Here is a 20,659-nt window from a genome sequence, read left to right as displayed (position 1 = left end):
CGCAGCGTTGTTCGGCTGTTGAATGAGTAAAGTACTGAGTGGCCGTAGTATCAAAGCACCTCATTTAATTTTCTTTCAACTATAGAGATACGCCTGTACCCAGTACGACCAAGGTGCATGAGTGAGTGACCGTATGTACATGGGGAAATGTGTGCTTGTGCATGCAATGTGTGGGTTGTGTGTATATGGTTGTTGAAGGGAAAATAGAGAGAGGGAGTGAGAAAAAGAGATAGAGAGAGAGCGAGAGAGCAGATGATCGGTTAATTTCAATTTAAAATTTAATTTATTGATTACGATGTAACATTGAACTGGTATTTATATTTCACGAATTACAATCATTCTAACAATATCGATGATTGTCAAGGGATAAGTTTTTCAAAAACTCATCATCACGCCGTTGGTACGCTTTGTAAAAAAACTCGTACTGCTGAACCATTTCTTCATCTTCTTCCGTTTTGACGAGTGAAGAGTTGTGTCCATACATTCTCGCCTCAATGAAAAGCCGTTTTAAATTCTTTCCTGAAACAAAGAAGATAAAAAGTTTTTTAAATAATTTATATTTCAAACTACACTGAAAGAATCTTAGGATTAAAACGAGCAAAAGTGAAATGCTGGAATAGAATTAAGAGGATTTACTGTAAGAGCAAAATTTTTGAACTTATTTCGCAAATTTATTTTTCCGTAACCGTAAAATATCTTATTTTCGATCGAGGTGTCCACATTTGTTCGATCTTATCATAATTTTTTTTGGTTAGATATTAAATTACTTTTAAAAATTCATAAATAAGCAAGGACATATCCTATATATTAATTAAACAAAAAAATTATTTGAAATAAATTAATCGCTTACCGGTAAAGTATCCGCGGACGAATATAATTTGAAGCCTCTTCATGTAAGCGGCTGCGGTTTTGCATAGAAGTTCGAAGTCCGCTGCGTCTCCGCATTTTATCTTGTACCCGTGGTTGATTACAAATTTCCTAGCAGCATAGTCGAAAGCCTCATAGACGTCAACCGACATTTTCAATGTTTTCTAAGAGACTGAAAAATCGATAGTGACGATAATAACGCGTCGGGAGCCACTATTGCTTAGTGAATGAAACAAATGTGGGCCAAAATCACATGCAAGTGGAAGCAACTTCAATTAATTACAAAATACTAACAAGCAGAACTTTTCACCCATCTTTATTGAAAGGAACCAATAAAATAATTACGATAGCTTTTTTTATTTGTTTTAATTAGTTCGTTTCAATCGGAAAAGGTAAAAAGTTATTCTTGTAAGTGTTTTGTAAATAATTGAACTACATTTATGTTTCACATTCATAAATTACTCCAAATATCATTAGATAATATGGAAAAAAATGTTTGAAATTGCGTGTGATTAAAACCCGAATTTGTTTATTGTAGTAATCAACCGTCGCTTCCAACGCATAATTAACGATTTTGATGTCTCGTGCGAAATATTAAAAATTTCGGTTGGAGGTCGATAATGAATAAATAGCTGTAAATTCAAAACTCCCGAACGTACTTTCTCTTACTCTTGAACTTATGCTGGAAACACATAACGAAAGCGCTTGGCAAAAACACCAGAAAGACTCAATTTCTACAAAAAATGAACAAATAACGGTTTCACTGTTGAATCATTTAGACAGCAAGTCTAAGTAATTGTTCTCTTCTTTCTCTCCTGAAGATCCCTTCTAAACAAGTGAAGTCGGCTAGCGGTGTGTTTTGCATTATTTCTTAAGCTTGAGATTTGTTTTGAGGTTATTAGTACTCGATAGTTTTTATCATTCAATCATGAGAAAGCAAGTCATTTTAGGACGCGATTATTTTCTCAAGAAACTTGATAAGTCGATTCTTAAGTGATTATTTGTTTAGTAATCATCCGACAGAGACTTTGATTAACCAAGATCAGGGGCTGCGTATAGCATAATTGGCTTTGGGTACTAATATCAAAGAACAACCTATCGGTGCAGCTCATCTCACCGATTTTATAAATTCTTATGGTGGTGTGGAAGAATTTTTGAAAATTGAGCTTTTTGAATTCAGCAATTTGTTCTTGTTGGTATATTTCTGTGTTTTATAAGTATGAAATTTGTTATTAGTAATCTAATTTTAAAGTGTAAATTTCGAAATCGTTTATAATTTAATATTTTCAGACATAATATTATCCGTTTGGATAAGATTTGCTTGATCGTGCATACGTCTCTTGAAAAAGCAAGAGATTTCGCGAAAAAATTGATTGGTTTGAATCTTCCAATCACAGATAATCGAGTTACCGAAATACGGAACGCTCTGTGGAAATGCAGTTTAGCTAAGAAAAAAGCTGAAGAGCTTTTTGATGCAGAGTACAATAGGTCCAAAAGTAATTATAAAACACTCAAAAAGCTGTATGAATTAATCATATTGAAGACAACAACGTTCATGTGAGTAATATATTTGAGAGTGTCTATTTTGCGGCCTTATCACACGCAAAAGCGTGTGTTTCATCGATCAAAATTACTCATAATATTACAAGCTGGCTGTTCTAGAACATGCTTTATGCGTACGTTACGGCAGCAAAATAGACACTCTCAATATTGTCTTTCTCATAATTCACACTATATGATGCTCATTAAAATATTTCATGCAGAGATACAATTATAAATAATGAAATATTAAACGTGGAGGATGATTCTAAATCGCAGGAAAAATCAAATGAACCGACGACGTGAGTGAATTCCACTTTTTAGATATTAAAGTTATAGAATAGTTTTCTCTCATTTCTATATGTTTTATAGATCTTCTTCTTCATCTGACAATAATAAATGTAGAAGATCAGCTTACATGCTTAGGTCTGAGGACTATTTAAATATAATATAAAATTTAAAAAAGCAAACTAAATTCTAATAAAAAAAATTTTAATAAAAAAAAGCTTCATTAATGCTCAATTATAATCTCATGTGTGATTTGCCCGTCAAAAAATCAATGAGTAAGTTGATATAAAATCTAATCTCCCAGTCGTATTTGCTGCTACAAATGAAAATATGCTCCACGCACGCAATTCAAGCGCTTGGTAAAAACCCCAGAAAGTGTAAAATTTTTAACACTGACTGTCAAAAAGGCATTCAAAGTGTGTTTTAGCTGTCGGATCATTTAGTCAGCCAGATGCCGAAGTTTGGTGGCACTCAATGGTATTTTATTTGATTTACAAATAAAGGCTAGACACAGCCACCCGTCAAGTATAAACAATTGTCGATAACAAATTGTCGACAAAAAACAGTGCCAAAACAAAGTTCAATCGCTCCTAATCACGAGCGACGGCAACCTCAAAGCGATTGCTTTATGACCGTCAATCTCATCGAATAGAACGGCGACTTAGAAGGCTGGCTCCACGACCGTCTATTCTCTGAGCTTCGTGGTGACCGGTACTAAACCGGACCGTGGTGACCGGTAATAAATTGATTCGACTTACAAGTATACCTCGTTGTACCCTTCTTTTCTACCTTCCTTCTCGAGCTTGTATGGGAGCTCGATACTGACTTGGAGTCAGTACAATTGTAGTGTGGACCCGACTACACATAGGCTGCAGACTTAGCCTAATTAGCCCATACTGGTGATCTCGTCAGAACATCTACAAGGACAACGCTTTTTGGAGGTATACTTTCAAATCATCTAATTTTTCTGCTCGACTTTTGGCCTGCCGAGTGAGAGGAGTTCAAGTTCGTCGTCTCGGCTTACAGTTCGGCGTCGGCAGAGTACGAGTTGCGACGCAGTCTCTGTTGCTGTCGCCTTTTCGTTGCCGCTCGACTTGAGCCAACGAAATTCATTTTGCTGCTCGACTTCGCCAATTACATCGCACGCTGCTGCTGCTGCGGCTGATTTTTGGTTCAACATCATCTGCTGGTGTTCTGCGGCTTGGATATTTTTTGCCGTTGCTGCTGGTTTTGGAGCTGACGGCGGCCATTTTGGCGTGTCGTCGCCAACATCATTTGCTGTGCTGGCTGGGTCAGTTGCTGCTGCTGATTATTCGACGAGACGACGAGTTCGTCGCCTGCTCCGATCTGCTCAAATCATCGTGGTCATCTTCATTTTGCTGCTCATGGACTTGGATCAACTTCGAGGCGGCTCCGAGGTGTCGTACCACGATCTGCGAACTTTGGCGCGCTCGTAAGTTCGTTTATTTTACTTCGTCGACTGCATCTAATCGCGTTCGTGTAATTTAAGTATTTATGCGATACGATATGTCTTTGCAAGCATAGTTGTTTAAAATTTACATTTTTTTTATTTTTGTGGGATTTTCTGTTTCATGCGATTGACTTCTGATACTGCCATGTGCATTGTGAGTCATTTGTAATGGGCAAAAATTCTCCAATTTAGTTTTACTTGCTTGCGGGGACATTGATTATTTATTGTTTGGCATGTGTTCGCGTGGATCATATTCGATCGTCGTGAGATTCGTTTTGCGTTTTCGGGCGTGCGTTTAGCGAGAGCAGAGATTAATTTATTTGCGAAAATTCAATAATTTGAGTGTGTGCGTGTGAGTTTCGTGAAATTAAAGCTTGCAATTTGGTATATTTTAAGTACAAAAATTGCCATTTTGTCGTTAATATTTTCTTTTGCGAACTTGAAGCATTTCGAATTTTCGAATTTTTAGAATTTTGTATTTTTCGCGAATATACAATTTCTCGAATTTTCTGAGTCGACAGTGGTACTGTTAGAGTGTGTGGAATTTGACCGTGAGCGTCGTTTGTTGTTCTTGTCGGTAGCTTGCGTAACTCGTGCTCAGCTTATCTTTCATAGCAGCAGTTCTCACAACAGCAAATTTCAACAACAATAATCATAGCAGAAAAATTTCACAGCAACAAATCTCATAGCTTATATTATTTATCATGTAATATCATGAACATTTTTCAGCAAATTTTAATTTTGACATTACTCGTATTTGAGTTTCAGAGATATTATTTTAGATTATTTTAATTTTCAAATTACGCCCTACGCGGCATAGCTAACCGCGTGGCGTCCTCTTTGTGCATTGCACATTTAACTTGTACAACCGTACTCGTATTATCTCCCTTTAGCCAGGAGATCTTTACATACCAATTACGCACATCGTAATTTTGTTGTATGTTTTTAGCGCTCTTCGTGACTTCGCGAATCACGTGGCGTTATCTTTTGCGACAAGCAAATCTATCAATATTATTTTGGGTACTTGCTCATTCAGCTTACCTCTTGTTTATTACTCGAAAATCAACACATATTTATTGCTCTGTGCCTCGATTTAAAAGTCGATCGTTGCTTGCGAGGTGAGAGATTGTTTGTAGCGCTTAGCAGTGTGTTATTCTCGAGTTTATCTTTTGTTTTTCACTTGAAAGTCAGCACATATTTATGCTAAGTCCCTTGATTAACGTCGATTACTTCTTACGACGTGAAAGATCGCTTATAGTGCTTAGCCGGTGCTGATTTCAAGCTTAATATTATACATTGTTGATTCTTTGACAATAATTTATCTAGTATTATTTGTATTCTAGATATATATTAATACATTTGTTTTCGACTCTGACATTGAGTTTTGTCAGTTGTGTTATATCTACATTATTGACTTTGTGTTTCTTGTCTACAAGACACAAATTTGTTTAGATATTTTCTGCCTTTTGAGTTTAGTTATTCTCAATTCAGGCAGTTCAACTTATCTGATTGTTACATGACTGTTTATCTCAACTGAGATTATTGATGTTTTCAATAACAATACCTTGAGCACGACACATTGCGTAAGCTTGCCTTTGACAATTTTAGTGTGTATTTTGTTTATTTATGTGCTGGGTACGCTGTCGCCTCGGGAATTTTCGGATTTTGTGAGAACAATTTGTACGCGTTTAGAATCATCGAGCGTGTTTTTGAATTGCCTGCGAGCAAGACTTATATTTGTGTGGATTGATTGATTGTATCATTGTTATTGTTACTATAAGAGTTTGATTCGGGTTATAAGGTAGCAATTTTCATTTCCATAATATCTTTTTTCTCATTTATTCATCTTTCATCATTCAATCTCGCATCGCTTTTCCCAGATTGAAGTCATATCATTTTTTCATTTCTTTTTCATTCGCTTATCCCTTCCTTTACCCTGAATTAACTTGGATTTGACATAATGACTTTGATCGAAGAGGTTTCGACGGTCACGCAGGCTGAAATTTCTACGCCTTTTTCGGACATTAAAGATACTTTATCCTTACTGGCGGCAGGTATGAGAGATCTGAAGCAAGCAATTTTGGATCGGCCTTTGACTGCGCCCGTACAGACGAACGAGCGTTTGATTGGCGCTGCTCCGTCGGCGGACGCGGCTACGTCGGTTCCTGTTGCAAATTTAGGTGGAACTGATAATTTGAGTCCTGGTAATGGTTTATTTAATGCGCGGCCTTCTGTTGTCTTTTCTCCTGCTCAGCCTAGTGTACAGTCGTCCTCAACTAATTATTTTGGTTTTCCACATCCACGAGAGGTTGGCTCGACTCAGCGCGATTCTAGTATAAATGCCTCAGGCACACCACCGCTTATTACCTTTGACCCTTACGACCCAGCTAAGTTACCCCAACGAGAAGTTGATAATCTTCAATTGGCGTGGACTTTTAAATTCCCTGCTTTTTGGAGATATAATCCAGAACAGTGGATAGACGGGATAGAACATAGATTGCGTTTGCACGGCATTGTTTCTGATAATGAAAAGTTCCATCACACCCTTACTTCGTTAGGCAGTGATATTGTGGCTGAAATTTCCGACGCTACTCGAAATTTATCGGGTACTAATAAATTTGCAGCCTTAAAAAGCATGCTTTTAAGAAAATACGTTGAACATGATAAAGCAAAATTTAACAGATTTCGTAGTGGATTAACGGGTTGTAACAATCGCTTGCCTTCCGATTATTTGGATTATTTAGTTGGCGCTGGTGGACATTTTCTTGATAGAAACGCGATCCTTCAATTATGGAGCTTGAATCTCCCTGCTTATATATCGGTTCATCTTGACATGATTATCAACGAAGATAATGAGCAACATAATGTAACTCGCGGTAATAAAATTTATCATCTTACTAAAGATAGAGATAATTTGTCAATTAATGAAATCGATGTTAATCTAAAAAAGTCTGAAGAATGCGATGATAGGATTGACGGGTTAATTAGAGCGGTCGAGGGTTTGACTAAGGTGGTGGACTGAGGTAGGGGCAAGCCGGTTGCTGGAAATTCGAAAGACCTTTGTTATTATCATTCTCGCTATGCTGATAAGGCATTGAAATGTGTCAAGCCGTGCTCGTGGCCGGAATCGGGTGATAAGAAATTTAGTACAGATTCAACTGGTGCCGATATGTCGGTGATTCCGAAGGAGCTTGTCTCAGCTGATCAGCCGACGAATCTTAAGTTGTATAAAGCGGAGGGCACTGCTATGAGTACTTATGGATCGCATCAAGTTATTGTACGTTTTAATGAAGTTGCACCTTTTAATTTTTCTTTTATTGCAACACATGTTCCTTATCCTATTTTAGGAGCGGATTTTATTTATAAATTCAAACTGCTTATTGATTTGCATGGCAAGAAGTTGCTTAAACAAGACAATTCTGTATTTGCTTCTGGTCATTGTAATGAAGTAGATACTTTTTCCTTATCTATTTCGTCGCCATCGCAAAAATATTATGATTTATTAGCTCAATTCCCTACAATTTTTGATGCTAAAAATAGACGATTGATTAAAGAAAGTACTGTGTGTCATTCGATAACTACAACTGGCCCGCCTGCATCCGAGTCGTTTAGAAAGTTGTCGCCTGAAAAATTAAAAGCTGCTCAAGATTATTTTGATGAGCTTGAGAGAAATGATATGTTTGAGCGCTCAAATAGTCGATGGGCATCAGCCATCCATTTGGTACCAAAGAAAGATAATACTTGGCGAGTATGTGGAGATTATCGCAGACTTAATGCGGTAACTGTCCCGGATAAATATCCGGTAAAGAGGTAACACGACTTTTCCTCGATATTGCATGACGCTCGAGTTTTTACGACTCTCGATTTGGAGAAAGCATTTTTACAAATTCCTATGCGTACTGAGGATCGACCAAAAACAGCATTAAGGGGGGAGATACCTTTACACGGGTCAAAAAATCGAAATTTTTTTTATTGTATAAATCAAAAGTATAGGTATTCCAGAATATGCTCGAGGAAATTTCAGATCGAAATTCCAAATATTTCTCGTTTCATACAGCTTTGAAGCTGAGCACGTTCCAGCCTATTGTCTGTACGCGTAGCAAGTGAAAGTTGCTACGTAATGGGGCGGAGCTATTTGTACTTATAGAACCGCTCTAATTAACGGATTTTTAATTTCATTAGTAAATACAACAATTAGTATATTTTTCATTATATCAATATAATACCACGTCTAGCACGAAATTTTCGTGTACGGTAAGAAAATTGGAAAGATCTTTTCATTACAATCTAACTTCCTTCGATACATTAACGAGTTTCCTTCTTCGATCAGCAGTTATCTCAATTATTTCCAAAAATGTCATCATATCCAAAAGGATCTAAAGATACAACATATCGAAACAGTAGACCGAGAAAAAGAAAATTCAATGGTAACCAGCATACTTTGAACTCAGATGATGCTGATGTTGAAAGTGCAAGTGCGAAAAAACTGCGAGCTTCNTTTGGTCTTCAAGTTGGTACACAAAGCTTCGAATTTGTCGAAAAAATTGACGCGGCCCGCGTCATACGACAGAATAGACGTAGTTCACTCGAGTCGAGAGATGCTAGAAAATCCAAAAAAGACGAGTCCTTAAGGCGAATTCAAGCTTTACAGGCCGAGGAAGGATTGTTGTATGGCGCTGGAATAGCAGATTAGAACGTAAGCCATTATAAATACAATTTTTTATACGATAAAAGTTTTCAAAAACTTTAAACGCGTCTATCTCAAAATAACATTTTCGCAACTGGCGTGCAACATAACTCAACGAAAAATCAACCGATCTTCAAAAATCAAAGATTTTCTAATTCGTTATTAAATTACCTTGAATATGAACCAAAAAAATTATGGAAAAAATGATGAAAAATATTTTTTTCGTCACATCGAAGTGTGAAAAAAATTGTGAAAAATCAATTTTTTTTTCAAATGGCCCCCATTTTTTAAATTTTCAACTTTTTCATGATCTGGTTGGTTCATATTGAAGGGAAGGATGTTAACAATTAAAAAAAATTTTATCTGATGATTTCAGGATAGATTTGTGACCTCCACAATGCACGCCAGATGCACCTCCGCCGTCGAGACGCTGTGAGCAGGAGCTCGTAACTCCGCCATTTTGAAAGATTTTATCTTGAAAAAATTCACAGAGATACTTTAAAACATGTACCTATAAGTTTCAATCGTATTGAACCATTGTTTCTAATAAAAAAAAATCGCAAAAAAACGCTTAAATAACCGCCTGTAAAGGTATCTCCCCCCTTAATTACACCTTTTGGATTATATCAATTTAAAGTAATGACCTATGGCATGCGTAATGCCGCTCAGACATTTCAGAGATATGCTGATTCGATTCTCGGTGATCTTACTTTTGCCTTTTGTTATATAGATGATATTTTGATAGCGTCTCCAAGTCGAAAGTTGCATCGTACTCATGTAAAGAGAGTTTTTGAGAGATTGCGTGATGCAGGCTTGCAGCTTAATTTGGACAAATGTCATTTTGAGGAAGATAGAGTTGAATTTTTTGGATTCTTGGTGGATGCAAATGGTTTTAAACCTTTGCCTCAGAAGGTTGATAGGATTCTTGACTTTCCTAGGCCCCAGACTATTGATCAATTGCGTAGATTTCTTGTGATGGCCAACTTCTACCACTATTGCATACCGAAGTGTGCTGAGTATCAGATTGCTTTAAATAAATTATTGACTTCTCAGAAGAAGAAGGACAAAACTCCTGTAGCGTGGACTGAGAAGGCTCTCCTTTCTTTTGATAATTTGAAGCGAGCTATTGCGGACGTTTCGTACTTGGCTTTTCCTAAGGACGACGCTTTACTTCGCGTATGTACTGATGCTTCGGATATTGCAATGGGCGCCGTCCTTGAGCAATCGGTGTCGGACAATTGGCAACCTTTGGCTTTCTTCTCTCGGAGATTGGATTCTGCTCAGTTAAATTACTCCACCTATGATAGAGAGCTCACTGCCGTCGTTGAAGCAATAAAACACTTTGAGTTCCTTTTAGACTCTCGAAAATTTTTAGTTTACACGGATCATAAGCCTATTACGTTCGTTTTAAAGCAATGTCATCTTAAGGCTCATGTGCGTAGACGTCGTCAAGTTGAGTATCTTTTATTGTTAAATTTTGAGTTTGTTTATTTGCCGGGACCTCAGAATAGGGTTGTGGATGCGCTCTCTCGAATTGAATCGATCTCGGACGACGATGAGAATTTTTCTCGAGTTGATTCCTCTTCCGAGGATGATGAAAATTTTTTTCCGGACGACTTGAGTGCTGCTGGTATTGACCAGCATATTGATGCCCTTAGGATGCCAACTAAAATCCCAATCGATGATCTAGCATACGAGCAGTCTATTGATAAAGAACTTAAAGACTTGTTGAAAGATCCTCAGGCTACCATCAAGTTCCATAAATTGTCTTGGTCATCTACACCTGACGAGCCTCAAAAGTTTTTTTAAGCTAATGTTGACTCATTTAATATAAGACCTTATGTCCCTGCGTCTCTTCAACCTCTTGTTTTTGAGTTGTTTCACGGTTTGGCCCACCCCAGTGCTAAAATCACTGAGAGAATGTTAAGGAAGTTTTATATTTGGCCAAAGATTTCAGATGATATTGCATTATATTGCAAAGCGTGTATCCCGTGTCAGCAGTCTAAAATCACTCGTCACAACAAGCCTGCACCGATGCACTTCGATGCTCCGGACTCTAGGTTCCAGCACATTCACGTAGATTTAGTCGGTCCCTTGCCTGAGGTACAAGGTTATTCGTATTTATTGACAATGATTGATCGTTTTTCGCGGTGGCCAGAGGCGGTGCCGGTCAAGGATATGACGCCGAGACCGTGACGGAGGGTATTGTGCAGCATTGGATCTCTCGCTTTGGCATTCCTTCGGTTATTACAACTGGCCAAGGCAGGCAGTTTGAAGGCACAGTTTTTCGTCAATTCGCGGAATCTTTAAGCTTCGAACACATACATACAACTCCGTATCATCCCCAGTCGAACGGCGTTGTGGAGCGTTGGCATCGAGATTTGAAGGCTGCACTTATGTGCAGAGGCCCTTCACACGAGTGGCTTGTAGCTTTACCATCTGTAATGTTGGGACTTCGCGCTTGATGCATTTTGGATACAGATATGAGCCCTGCTTTACGGCAAAACGCTTCGCATACCTGGTATATTTTGCGATTATGATAACGAGGAGTTGGACGTTGAGGCTTTTAGAAATTCGTTTTTGAGACATATGGCTGCAATTAAGCCTTTAGAATTTGAGCGTAAGTCAAACGTTAAACCTTTTTATTACCAGGATCTCGATACGTGTTCGCATGTTTTTAAGTTGATTAAAGCCGGAAAACGTGTACTTATGAGACCTTATACGGGACCTCATAAGGTAGTTGGTAGACATGCATCGCGTAAGCATATGGATATTATGGTTAATAACAAGAGATGCACGGTTTCCGTCAATCACTAGAAGCCTGCATATATTCTCTCTGAGTTGCTTCAGATTCCTGAGACCCCACAACCTTCTGTAAATGATTCTGGTAAGACACTTGCTCTGACTCCGCAAAGGAGTGACGCGACTGAGTCGTTGATCGATCTTGCTGCTGACACTGCTGAAGGGAACTCTCCGAATAAAGTCGTTGATCAGTCTGGACAGAAAGGAACCCTTCCCCCGTTGATTCCCTCTACCTCATCTCATGCAAATCATTCAGCTGTTAAAAGAAAATCTTCTACTGAGAGTTCTGAGCCTCCTAGTAAGATTAGTAAGGATTCCTCTCATGAGTGAAAATTTACCTATTTTTCAGATCCCTGGTGCAGGCGTTTGATCGCTTGCGTTCCGATGTCACGGTTGCCGCCGCTACTTATGATGGGGATCATACCATTTTTGAGGGTTTTCATCAGGCTTTGGAAGAGGTTGAGAGTAAATATTACACAACGGATTTTTATCAGACACTTGACGCGCGACCGGAGGATCCTCCGCGTTTGAGACTTCCGGATTTGCCAGTATTAATAATTGGTGGTCGGCCAGTAATGAAATTGTTTCTATACAATATACACTCGTTTATGACTCGTATTGAACTTATGAGTTTACTTAGCGTAGCGCGTACCTCAGATTTTGATTTGAAAAGTATCAAGCGCCCGAGAGATAAGAAATCTAAGGGAACCACCTGTATTATACATTGTAAGACCCTTGCTGCATCTCTGCGTCTTCAGAGTGCTGCGCTTACATGTGTGCTTGACGTTGGGTTTTTTAACGTTAAGGAAAACAAATTCGAGCCATGTTATGCAAATATCAAGCCTGATAAATGTTACGCCGGTCTTGCTCACCCAGTTATGTTTTTGCGTCAGGAATTTTCAACCTCTTTCGAGTCACACACGTTTATTCGTTGTCGACCTATACTGTCGAGGGTTTATGGTACTCTTAGATCTGATGCCGCTTTGAATCTCACCTTTGCCTTGTGTAATCATCCCATAGCGCTTGAAATTCTCTACTCGAATCACTTTGACTTCGCTTGGCCGCTTTTTTCATTGGACACACCATATGACTTCATCGAAAAACATTTTAAACGTTTCCTACCTCATTCGATCACATTTAATGGTAAATATTATGATTATAACTACGATTTATGTAAGCGTGCGATCGAGAAAGCTTATAGCGTTGGATGCAGTCGGCGAAGTTCGGACGTGGTTGCGTTGCGAATATTAGATTTAAGTATGATTCAAACGAATCATGTATTTTTAAATTACATATCTGAAAAGTTTGTATTGAACGAGTGTGTCATTGGCGAAACGCGTTTCCGCTGTGACTCAGCGATTGCGAAAATAATTACGAAGAGATTGGAGTTCAGAAACACCTTCTGGTTGCATGGATCCTGTCGAAAGGACTCAAAGGCTTCTGAAATAAGAATAATTGATTTTATACAGCTCTCTTTCAGAGAAACTGCTGACGCTTTAAGATCCAATAATAATATCAATTTTTTACTTTTCCATAATGTTTCGGCGTCAGATTTTAACGAAAATATTGCCTACTTGTTTGAAGCGTTGTTTTCTGATCTGCAATCTCTGAGTCACGTGACCTTCATTTTTAAGCAACCATTTGTTATTGAAGGTGCACCGGCACCTGTTTTTGGCTTCAGCGAATGTGAAAAAATACGTTACTTGGATATTACTAATGCAGTCTTTTTGAATAATGTTTTGCATACCTTATTATGCAATTTGCCTAATCTTGAACACGTAATATTGTTTAATTTAGAAATAATTGAACCGACATCTCTCAAACAATTGCTGAAGCTAAAAACATTACAATTTAGCTGTGTACCTAATTTGAAACAGGTTTTAAACTGTATTCCGCGTGGAAGTTTGAAGGTTGTGACTATCGAGTGTAGCTCTCTCTATCCGATGGGAGATTTGGAAATGATAGTTCCGGTTTTGCAGAGTAACATTATTGTTAAACTCCTTAATTTTGCTTTAAGCAAGTTGCCATTATGGTTATATAGACTTAAGTCTGCGAAAAAAGTAGATATTATTAGCAGTAAAAACGCTGTTAAGTTTATGCCAAATTATTAAATATAATACTTTATATGTTAAATTCGTTTAAGAATCCTTTTCATTAAGCGTTGTAGCATGATGCGATAAGTTAATGACATGTTCGATGCGTTTATGAGTTTGAGTAATATTTTGTTATGAAAATTACAATATTTAATTTAAGTACTCAAGGTGTATAAAATTTTATGTTTGTTTAAATTTAAAACAGAGTGATTAAGTATGCCAAAAGTCGATTTAAGAGATAATATTATTAAGCTGAAAATGTATATTTAAATACTGAGATTGTTATTATTTATTTATTGTTGATAAAAAAAAAGAAGGTTAAACCTTTTACTTTTTTTTTCCTTTTTTTTTAGAGGGGGAGTATTATGGGGTTTGGCGCATGTTTTAGTGTGAAAGCACCTTGCACGACACGAGTTTAACTATGTTTCACGAGTGTGAACGCGCCGTATGTTCGACATTGTAACGCGCACGCGCGAGCGACGAGAGCGCGTTCGTCACCTCACAGCACGTGTAACGGTCGCTGCGTCGACCAGATCATTACGAGGCTTCGAGACGCAAACATTGACTCTCCACTCAAGTTTGATTAACAGCTTGCCGACTTAATAAATTGATTCGACTTACAAGTATACCTCGTTGTCACCTTCTTTTCTACCTTCCTTCTCGAGCTTGTATGGGAGCTCGATACTGACTTGGAGTCAGTACAATTGTAGTGTGGACTCGACTACACATAGTCTGCAGACTTAGCCTAATTAGCCTATATACGCCTTTCCTCGCTCAGTCGCTTATAGGCGCGACGCTCACGAGCAGGCGCCACCTAGCGGTGTGAAGCGTAAACAAAATTTTTTTTTAGAAAAATCACTATACTCCATAATTTTAAGGGTATTTTTTTTCATTGGTGGTGTTTAAAATTGTGTAAGTTAACAAGTTGTAACAAAAAATTGCAAATTTACAACAAAAAAAAACGTGTTTTTGAAGAAAATTTTTTTTTCATTTCAATTCTTAAACCACTTATTGTTATATGGGGGTAAAATATAAGTAGAACGTGACCTCGCGGTCTCTACTTTAAGAAACCATGGTTACTTTTGTCAAACAATATTTTTTTCTTAACAAAATGGCAGCTTGAATAAAAAATTTGACTATATTAATAATTATAACTTAATTTGTCGTTCTGTGTAAAATAATTTTAAAAAAAAAGTTTTTTAATTTTCGCGATGGTTTTTAGTGGAGTCCAAAATGGCACTTATGTTCACGCAACTAAAAAACCGGTCTCGCAATAGGCAACTACTTTGTAAGCATCATGATAAATTTGCTTCATGGACTATCCGAGATAATAGTTTTAATCAAACAAAAAACAAAGGTACAGCGTTTAAAACCGTAATAGTCAAAGTAAACATAATCAAACAAATAAACAAAATAATAGAATAACAATGGAAATTGTTTTAATTGAAGATCATTTCCTTCTTCCCCTTTCCCTGCAAAATTTATAATAAGTTCACATTATATTATTGAGAGGTCGTTGGCTTAGTGGTTAGCGTGCTAGCTACAGAAATAAAGGCCGCTCGAGGAGCCTTGGGTTCAAATCCTGCTCCACCTGTCTCGGGGCAAATTTTTTTCCTGGAGGGTGGAGTAGGAGGGTGTAGTGCATATACATTACGTATACCCCCAGGTTTCCCTTGCCGCACAGGTCCTCGGGTTTGGGAAAATGCGAGACAGTAGGAAGGGGGTTATTATAGTAATCTCTACTGCGCATAGCCAGTAGTCTCCTGCAGGCCCTTCTCAAGAAGAAAGCGTAATAGAGAGAAAAAAAAATAAAAAAAATAAAAGAGAAATTAATTGACTTACCCAACAGTTGACAGTATAAGCCTGAAAAGTTTTGAAGACAGTTGCATGTCACAATTCCAAATGTATTAATGTAGCATCCATTTCTGTATCCAAGACATGGACATTTAATACATGTTCCCAAAGCATTTTTTGAATTATCATAAATGTTTCGGTAATATCCTACTTCACAATGTTCACAAGACATTCCACCGTAGCCTGAGGGACACTTACAGAGTTCTATTGTTTTAGATTTTTTATTACTTATCACGTTCGTAGATACTTCAACAGTCAAATTGAGTAATGTAGAGGATTTCGCGTCGTTGCAGAATGTTGCACGGACTAAAATTGATTCAACATTGGCAAGAACTGTCATGAAATCAAATCTTGTTATACTTGGGAAACCATTCAATGAAACGTAACGCCAATGTGACTCTGTTAATGGTACTTCATACGTCTGTAAAATAATACTTTTATGAATCAAGATGTTATTTAATGATTAATGAAAATGCATTATAGTACTTTATGATACAAGTGCCATAAGTAACACTTTCTATTATGACATACTTTAGGGCCCAAGCGCAGCAAGGTTCGCTTCCACCTACTTCAATTTAAAATTTAATGCCCTTTCAGAAACTGCTCAAAATTTTGAATAGTAAAAAAGTTATAGCTATTTAAACATAAAAAAAACGTAAACATTTTTGCTAAAAGTCAATTTCTTGACTTTTTTAGGCATGTTACCGCTTAAAAATGTTAAGACGAGAGTGAATATGCTCCTTTCGCCTTAAGTTTTTTTGTGGTCCTGAAAAGGACCGATTGGTTTCTTGGGCAATGTTGTCACTGCTGTTCAGCTCTTTTCTTCTTCCGGGCTATCGATCTCTGGTGATTCCGTTCTTTGCGGTGGTCTGAGCGAAGCGTGGACGCTTGGCTGGTGGTAGACTGGTGGGCTCGTCAGGCAAGGCAGGTGGCGTCAATGCTCTAGGTGGAGAGCGAGGAGTCACTGGTCGTCCTAGACGGGAGAGAGCTGATGGTCGATGAGGCGAGGTGTTTGCCGTTTCTTGTAGGAAGGCCAGTCCGAAGTGGCGTTTGACTGGGACCTCAGGTGACCTTGGCGGCGTCCGGACTCGCGGCCGAGGACGTGGTGGCTCTGATGGTTCCAATCGAAGCTTGACTGTCCGATGTAAGTGGAACGGAATCGGCGGATTCTCCCGCAGATATGGAGACAACGGACTGCCCGGTGATCGAAGGGCTATTGGCTGTCTCAGGCCTGGCAGCTCGGGTCGAGGAGTGCGGGCGGGTAGCACGGAGAGTCCGGGCCGAGTTAGTTGACGGAAACAAGCCTGTCCCTCGTCGTTGAAACGATTAAGTCCACTGCCCGACGGGATTACAACAAACGAAAGTAGGCGCTCAAGAGGCAAACGTTCGTCAGTTGGTCTCTCCACGCGGAAGCGGAGATATCTTTTGTTGTCACTAGCAGAATCCGAAATGACGAATCAAAAATAAATTCTTGATTACAACTTCGTCCTTATCTAGCCAACAACCTTGACAAGTCGAGCGCGTCGAGTTGTCAAAGGCTCCGAAGGCTAGAGAATCGTGTAAACTCCAGAGATCGGAGAGAACACTTCGCTTGGGTCTTGGTGACTCTTAGGTAGAGTGCCACACTTCTCCGGATGGGGCGAGGAGTTGTGCTCAGCGCAAGAGCTCGCGAGCGAATGCCGGCAGCGGCCTAGCGCGCCAGCTTATATAGCGCGGCGCGGACGGCGCGCGACGCAGCGACGCCCCCACCACCGCTGCCGGCAGTTCGCTTTGGTTTGGGAAACGGCGCCGATCACAGTGAGGCTAAGAAACGGCGTCGATTCGCAAAGCTCGGCGTGACTTGCAGTGAGCGGCTAAAATACGCGTTTGGCGTAAATCAAAAACATGAAATAAACATGATTAGAGGTGATCACGACTCTCAAAGTATCTCAGGGAATTTTTGTGGAATTTTTGAACCACCTTTCAAATTTTTGTTTTGTACACTTTTTCTCTAAACTCAATAGTTTTCGAGTAAAAAATGAGTTATTTTTTATATTAATATGGGTTATTTTTCGTCTGAAGGAGTGGTTCAGAAACTCCATAAAAAGTCTCTGAAATACTATGATAGTCATGATCAACTTCGATCATGTTTATATCTTGATTCCTTAGCGGTAACATGGCTAAAAAATTCGAGAAATTTATTTTTTGCCAAAATGTTTACGTTTTTTGTTTGTTTAAATAGCTATAACTTTTTTATTGTCCAAAAAATTAAAATTTTGAGCTCAGTCTTTGAAAAAAGATTAAATTTTACATTGAAATAAGTGGGTGCGAAATGTTTTAGAGGCTTAACAATACGGAACAAATCGCTTCCAAAGTCAACAAAAAAATCAAGTTTATTGGTCGTTAATGGGTTAAGCAAAATGTTAAGGTATGGAATGCATTTAAAATCGAATCAAATCTAGCGATTGTTTACAAACAAAGTTACCATTCGAAACATACCATAGGTATTCCAAAAGTATAATTAATTGGATTGATCCAAAACAATGATATTCCATTACCATTGATTACAATATCTTGATCACGATAACATGCTGAAGTTGAATCAACTTTTATGATCTGAGTAATACCTAAATTACCTCCATAGCTTGAAAGCATATTACCTTTAAATTCTTCAGGCAATATCCAAAATAATCTTTTTTGAGAAGATGTATGAAGTTTCAAATTTCCAGTAGCCTTAGGGTATCTGAAAATTTTTTTTTACGATAACTATACTTGAATTATTCTTTTATTAAAAAAAAAAATTAGCTCAACATAAGACAATTTTTCTTATGATTATAATGTTACGTAATTGAAAAAATATTTATCATAATATAGTCTTATTAAAAATATATATGCATTCATTAAATATAAATAATCAAATCGAAGAAGCATCTGATTAATTGATTTAATAAAATACCATGTGGCAGCGTTTTCACCTTTTACCATGGTGAGTTGATTTAAGTATTCAAAGAATATGGTTTATTACGTATTAATTTGATATTGTTAGACTGTTAATTAGGTTGTCCGTTATTCCCAACTTTTTTGTATTGATTTCCCCATTGGATCAAATTAAACATAAGGGGCTTCATTATTTGATACCAGGAGACCAAAACAAAATTTTCAGAACATTTGGTGACCCGCATCTCATGTGGTTTCCTTGTTGGACAATGAGAAAGCCGGTATAGAAAATGTGAAAAAATGATTTTAACCCTTTTCGGCAAGAAACGACCCAAGCTAAATGTCACTCTTCGGAGCTGTACAGTTCACGCAATTGGCGTTTGAATAAAATGCGACCTACATATTTTTCAAGTTTGAAATCTCTCCTTTTCAATGGTGGTATTTAAATTGCGCTAAAATGTTATTAACACAGTGAAAAATTAGTTTAAACAAAAAAAAAACACTTTTTTTTCACTTTTTTTTTTAAACCAAATTTGAAATGTGTTTCGAGTTTACCACGACTTGACTTTGATACACTACATAAGAGTGGATTTAGCATTTGTAAAACAACTCTCGATCCCAATGTTGATCAAGTTTTGAAGGTACAAATTGCTTCAACCTTGATCGACCAAAAATTCTAACCATCATTTCGTCAACTGCATGAGCTGTAGAAAAAAAACCAAACTGTTGAATATTTTGTGTAAAGAGAGTTAAAATTTTACGGACTTTCCATGCTTTTTTAGCATCATTATCATCGTCAGCTTTCGAAAATTTTATTTTCGATTCAATTTCACAAAACTTATTACGCGACATCGCTAAAGGAACTACCGAGCATGATACAAGATCATCTGTGTCCCAGTACTTCCTTTGATCTTTTCTAATGATGAATGATGACAGCAGCAATATACCAACGAAAGTATTCAGTTTTACGAGAGATAAGTCTAAGCCGTTTTCTCTACTAGCTTCAATAATATAGGTTTTTATAGCATCAGAAAAAAAGAGCTCGAATAATTCTACGTGCGACATTGCCAATAATTTTCGGCAAACGTCATCGCTCGGGAACAATTCGTTATCAATGTTTGCTTCATAAACTTTTTCTCTAGGATTCCAAGAATAATCATGATCTGGTTCCAATTTTTTTTAAGTTTTGGAATAATTTTTTAAAACCGATCGATATGTAACATTATGGAAACGATTTACAGACGCAGAATTCTCATCATCTGCTGCAGAATCTCCATCAGAGCCACAATTTTCTGTATCAGGAATCACAATAATTTCATTTTCAGAATCAGGATCATCAATCTGAGACAACTCAGAATGACGATGCGTTGAAATTTTTAAAAATTTTCGTTTAGGCATTGCTCCAAACAATGAAATGGTTGGTGCATGTGGAATGCTGAATTATACCGCTGTTGCTTACGAGTAAAAACACAGTGAAAAACGCTACGAAAAAAAAAATACTGATAAAATGCCCCGAAAAAAAAACACAGCTCATTGAATGCTGTGAAAAAAAACACACCTCATCGGAGCGCCACAAAAAAAACACACCTCATTGAATGCCATGAAAAGAAACATAGCACATTGGATGCCGTGAAGAAAAACACAGCAAATTGGATGCCACAAAAAAACACACCTCCTTGAATGCCGCGAAAAAAAACACAGCAGAAAAAAAACGCAACAAGTTTCGATGAGGTGTGTTTTTTTTTCGCGGCATCCAATAAGCTGTGTTTTTTTTCATGGCATTCAATGAGGTGTGTTTTTTTCGCAGCGCTCCGAATAGGTGTGTTTTTTTTCATGGTAACCAAAGAGGTGTGTTTTTTTTCACGGCGCTTCGATGATGTGTGTTTTTACTCGTAAGCAACGGCGATACTAGATGCAACTCGGAAGTAAAATATTCATGAATTTTTTTTCTCGAGAAATATCAACTTTAGGAGCTTTTAAGTTTTGTAAAAGAGTGTGTCTAAGCGTACGCGAAAGGTTAGAATATGATTGTCACGGCAGCGAGGTCTGGCTTCGCGTACGCGAACAGAACTTTAGCGTGCGCGAAGTATGAAATGCATAATTTTTCACAAACAGCTATTGTTCGTAGCGTACGCGAAGGAT

General features: G+C 37.8%; 1 protein-coding gene across 1 annotated transcript in view; it reads right to left on the bottom strand.

The window, feature by feature from the left end:
* LOC111693561 (basement membrane-specific heparan sulfate proteoglycan core protein-like) overlaps positions 1-19,915 on the bottom strand; it is a 28,710-nt gene extending 8,795 nt beyond the window's left edge. Inside the window, exons 1-3 of the mRNA XM_023458377.1 lie at positions 19,761-19,915; positions 18,080-18,323; positions 15,590-16,022 (exon numbers count right to left, since the gene is read on the bottom strand). Of these exons, the coding sequence (XP_023314145.1) occupies positions 15,590-16,022; positions 18,080-18,323; positions 19,761-19,915 (832 nt within the window). The remainder of the gene's footprint in view (positions 1-15,589; positions 16,023-18,079; positions 18,324-19,760) is intronic.
* Between the last annotated feature and the right edge of the window lie 744 nt (positions 19,916-20,659).

Source organism: Trichogramma pretiosum, unplaced genomic scaffold, assembly GCF_000599845.2.
Source record: "Trichogramma pretiosum strain Unisexual culture from Peru unplaced genomic scaffold, Tpre_2.0 scaffold78, whole genome shotgun sequence".
In the NCBI taxonomy this organism is placed as follows: Eukaryota; Metazoa; Arthropoda; class Insecta; order Hymenoptera; family Trichogrammatidae; genus Trichogramma; species Trichogramma pretiosum.
The sequence above is the reverse complement of the archived record's forward strand: the minus strand, read 5'-3'. Positions and strand labels throughout refer to the sequence as shown.